Raw genomic sequence first — 4,319 nt, 5'->3', positions numbered from 1 at the left:
AAAAAAATAGCACCCATTGCCCTAGCTGGTTTCGCTCAGTGGATAGAGCATCAGCCTGTAGACTGAAGGGCCTGGGGTTCAATTCCTGTCAGGGCACGGGTTGCGGCTCAATCCCCAGTAGGCAGCCTATCAATGATTCTCTCTCGTCATTGATGTTTCTATCTCTCTCTCCCTCTCCCTCTCCCTTTCTCTCTGAAATCAATAATAGGAAGAAAGGAAGGGAGGGAGGGAGGGAGGGAGGGAGGGAGGCAGAGCGCAGCAGCACTGGGCTTAGACTTTGTCCCAAGGGCAGAGGGAGCCCAGAGAGCGAGGGGGTGGCACCGTCAGCTGGCGGTTAGTGTAGAAGAGATGACTCCTTACGTCAAAATACCCTTAGGGAACAGTTTTTATACTGCCCGCCCCCCTCGCTGCCATTAAAAAAAATTAAACTGGGTGATTCTTGGAACATCTCTCTCTATATAGCTCTACCCATATATGTATATCTGTATCTACAGATATGGGGAAATATGGATATACATATATCCCCACAATGACAGCACAGATCTAACTCTAATATAAGAAAATGAAGAGGCGTTGCACTAACAAATGAAATATGCATTAAATATCCTTTTTAAATGAGGGAAAACTCTTGCTTTTAAAATACATTGTGGTACAGACAATTAATTACTCAAGAGTAATTAATACCATATAGTTTTCTATCACACACAGGTCCTAATAACACTCCTGTGGTTTAAGAAATAAAGCACCATTCAAGATATTTCACAGAATGTGTATAGAAGCAACTTATTCAAAATGAGAGAACTTCGGAAGTCCCGTCAGCCCACGCGCGGGGTGGCCGTGGTCCCGGGGAGCCTTACTTTGCCAACCACTCGGCAGCAGCCTGGTTGTCCACCGCCTGGTGCTTGCTGAGAGCGTCGGTGGGCTCCTCCCGCTTCAGCCTGGCGTAAGGGTGCTTGGGGCAGTGGCGGTTGGCGTGGGTGAATCTGCTCAGGCAGCCTACACAGCACAGAGGGAAACACCCATTAGCATCGGGACTGCGGCCCACATGGGAAACGTTCAGGGAACCAGGAAAAGTAGGACAGACCATGAGACAGCATTCTCTAACGTGGAGGAGGAAATAAAACCCCAAGCACAGTATTTATCAATGCTCATGAGGGGGGCGGGCGATGGTCTTTCACCTCTGGGTCACTGCGTTATAGATGCACGCAACCTCCCTGGGAAGTGATTCATTTGCATGAGTCATAAATATGGTCAAACCCTCCGACCCTGGGATTCTATTCTCAGGCTCTCTCATAAGGCAACATCCCAAAAGATGAACAAAGCTTGAACAAAGTTTAAGTAGGAAAACGTGACCTTTAGCTTTGTTGGTCACAAACAATTTTTAAAGCAAATTAAATATTCAATAGCAATAAGGCAATCAGTGTGCACAGCTGACTCTTGAACAATGTGAGGTTAGGGCAGAAATCCAGATATAACTAGTATATGCTTCAGCAAATTCACTAGATAAAAAGCCTGAGACATCTGTAACTGACAATAATAAGAAAACCACAGAGCTACAAAACAGAACTGCATTGAATTTTAATTATAACTGCCTAAAAATGTACACAAGAAAAACATCTTAAGAAACTGTGGTAAGAGGTTAAGAAAATCACTTCAGAAAAGTGACAAGAAATTACTAACAGTGGCGTGTTAAAATGGAAAAGTTTCGCCCTAACTGGTTTGGCTCAGTGGATAGAGCGTCGGCCTGCGGACTGAAGGGTCCCAGGTTCAATTCCGGTCAAGGGCATATACCTTGGTTGCGGGCACATCCCCAATAGGGGGTGTGCAGGAGGCAGCTGATTGATGTTTCTCTCTCATCGATGTTTCTAACTCTCTATCCCTCTTCCTTGCTCTCTGTAAAAAATCAATAAAATATACTTTAAAAAAATAAAGTATAAAATGGAAAAGTTTCCCCCTTCACTGAAAACGCAGACAATATGCTTTCTTGAGTTTAACAGATAAAATGTTTAAAATCAACAAAAAAGCCTACTCTAAAGGCTGTATTTACTTTCATAGATTTTTCTACTGCCTACAACTGAATATAGTATTTTTATTTGCCTTTTAAGATTTTCACCTAAAAATATTTTAAAAATCAATCTTTCCTCAGAAATTGAACATGGTGTTTTCTAAAATCTTGATTTAAGAAATCTCTCCTCCCAAAAAATTCAAGCAAAAGTTATTTTTTAACTACTAACTCACTACTAGTTATTACATAAACTTAACTCCCAACATCATACCATTTTCTGAACAAACAAAAGGTTTCTCTCCCGTGTGAAGGCGCTGGTGCGTTTTGAGCTGTCCGCTTTGAACAAAGGCTTTGCCACAGTCAGGATAGTCACACAGGTAGGGTCTCTCACCTATGTAGACAGATGGGATATATTATTTCTGAGAAAATAAGGTTAGAAGAGGGGCAGGGGGAGAGAATCAATCTCTATATAGATCAGGGGTGGGGAACCTTTTTTCTGCCAAGGGCCATTTGGTTATTTATAATATTATTCACTTAATATATATTTATGTTGCTATGAAAAAAGCTCCTAGATTTATTGAATTTCGAGTCCTGCCTGTGGCTGCCTTGGCAGGGCCAGACCAAATAATTTCTCGGGCCTTAGACAGCCCAGGGGCCGGACGTTCCCCACCCCTGATAAAGGTCATGATGCCAAACAACAATAAGACACATCGGCCTCTATAGAACTGCAAGTGAAAATGCTCGGCAGCACTTCCATGCTCTGAAGCAGCTGTCCGCTGGGAGCACAGTATTTTCCTTAGGCCTTGAGCTTTTAGGTACCCAGGTTCAAATCCTTGAAGTTATCATCTTCAGCTTAGCCCATATTTTCTCCTCCCCATAATCCAAATCACCTCTTGCGGATTCTTTACAATGTCTCCCACTCCTACCCCCCTGCAACTTGCCCTGGTCAACTGGCAGCCCCTCCACCTTGAACAAGCCCTGGCTGTCCTCTAGTCACTCCACCTGCACAGTACTTCCAAAACAGCTGGCACAGAACTCCTGCCTTTGTCATAGCAACTACCTCCTAACTCACCCCAAAACCTACTACACTCCTTGGACAAATAAAAATTATCTACTGAGCCCTAGCCAGTTTGGCTCAGTGGATAAAGGGTAGGCCTGTGTACTGAGGGGTCCCAGGTTCAATTCTGGTCAAGGGCATGTGCCTCGGTTGCAGGCTCATCAGGGCACTTGTGGGGGGCAACCAATTGATGTGTCCCTCTCACGGAGATGTTTCTCTCTCTGTCTCTCCCCCTCCCTTACCCTCACTCTAAAAAAAAAAAAATCAATGGAAAAATGTCCTTGAGTGAGGATTAACAAATAATAATAATAATAATAATAATAACAACAATCTGCGGACTTCTAATTGGTCCCCGAAGATGCGCAATGTAGCTACTGGGGTAAGAGGCAGGGCTTATCTTTACTTCACCCCTGAGATTCATTCCAGCTAGGACAGTTCCTCATCTTGCTCTACTCCTTGCAAATCCTATCTTCTCTGCCCATTCAAACCTCAATCCTGTAGGCTCTCAGTGAAACTCCTCCTACCTCCAAATAAGGAAGCTCTGTATCCTTTCACTTGGTATCCTGTGTTGTTCATGGGTCATGGAACTCTCCTTATACAAAGATGCACAACACCTCATACTCTCTTTAATTCCCATACTCAACACAGTGCTGGCTGGAGGAAGTGCTCAACAATGTTGTTCAGTCATAATTAAATAATTTCTTGAAAAATTATTCTTTGATCAACAACTATATTCTGGTTCTTCCAATATAACTCAAAGACCAGGAACCAATCCTCCCTAAATTTCTCATTATTTAGAAATGTACTAACTGGTTGTGATAGTTAGACACAAGGTAATAAAACACAGAAGATAGGAGGATTATTTAAAATAGTAAGAGAGAAGCTCTTTATAAAGTATATATTATTAGATCTTAACTACTCCATGATCTTGGGCTCAATTTCCTGACATACAGCATAGCAGGCCAATACCTGGAAGTATCAGATGACACACAGTGGATTAATGATCAGGACTGGGACTCAGAGATCTTTTCATTATGCCACATGGTCTTGAATCTTATCTACACTGGCAACATGTACTCCATAGCCTGCAAACCAATTACTTGGGGTATTTCAAATTAATTAGATTTTTCTTCCAGATTTTTTTTAATTTCAAGAAAAGCGATTTTAAATACAATAATGTTACATAAACCATAATATTTCAAGAAAAACGATCTTAAATATAATATACATATATATATATTATATACATGTAATAAA

The 4,319-nt window shown here is 41.9% G+C and overlaps 1 protein-coding gene across 1 annotated transcript in view; it reads right to left on the bottom strand.

The window, feature by feature from the left end:
• The window catches only part of ZNF367 (zinc finger protein 367), a 19,765-nt gene that overhangs the window by 4,564 nt on the left and 10,882 nt on the right, over positions 1-4,319 (bottom strand). Inside the window, exons 4-5 of the mRNA XM_006773170.2 lie at positions 2,277-2,396; positions 858-996 (exon numbers count right to left, since the gene is read on the bottom strand). Of these exons, the coding sequence (XP_006773233.1) occupies positions 858-996; positions 2,277-2,396 (259 nt within the window). The remainder of the gene's footprint in view (positions 1-857; positions 997-2,276; positions 2,397-4,319) is intronic.

The sequence above is a fragment of the Myotis davidii genome, unplaced genomic scaffold, assembly GCF_000327345.1.
Source record: "Myotis davidii unplaced genomic scaffold, ASM32734v1 scaffold1226, whole genome shotgun sequence".
In the NCBI taxonomy this organism is placed as follows: Eukaryota; Metazoa; Chordata; class Mammalia; order Chiroptera; family Vespertilionidae; genus Myotis; species Myotis davidii.
This window is presented reverse-complemented; position numbering and strand designations above follow the sequence as displayed.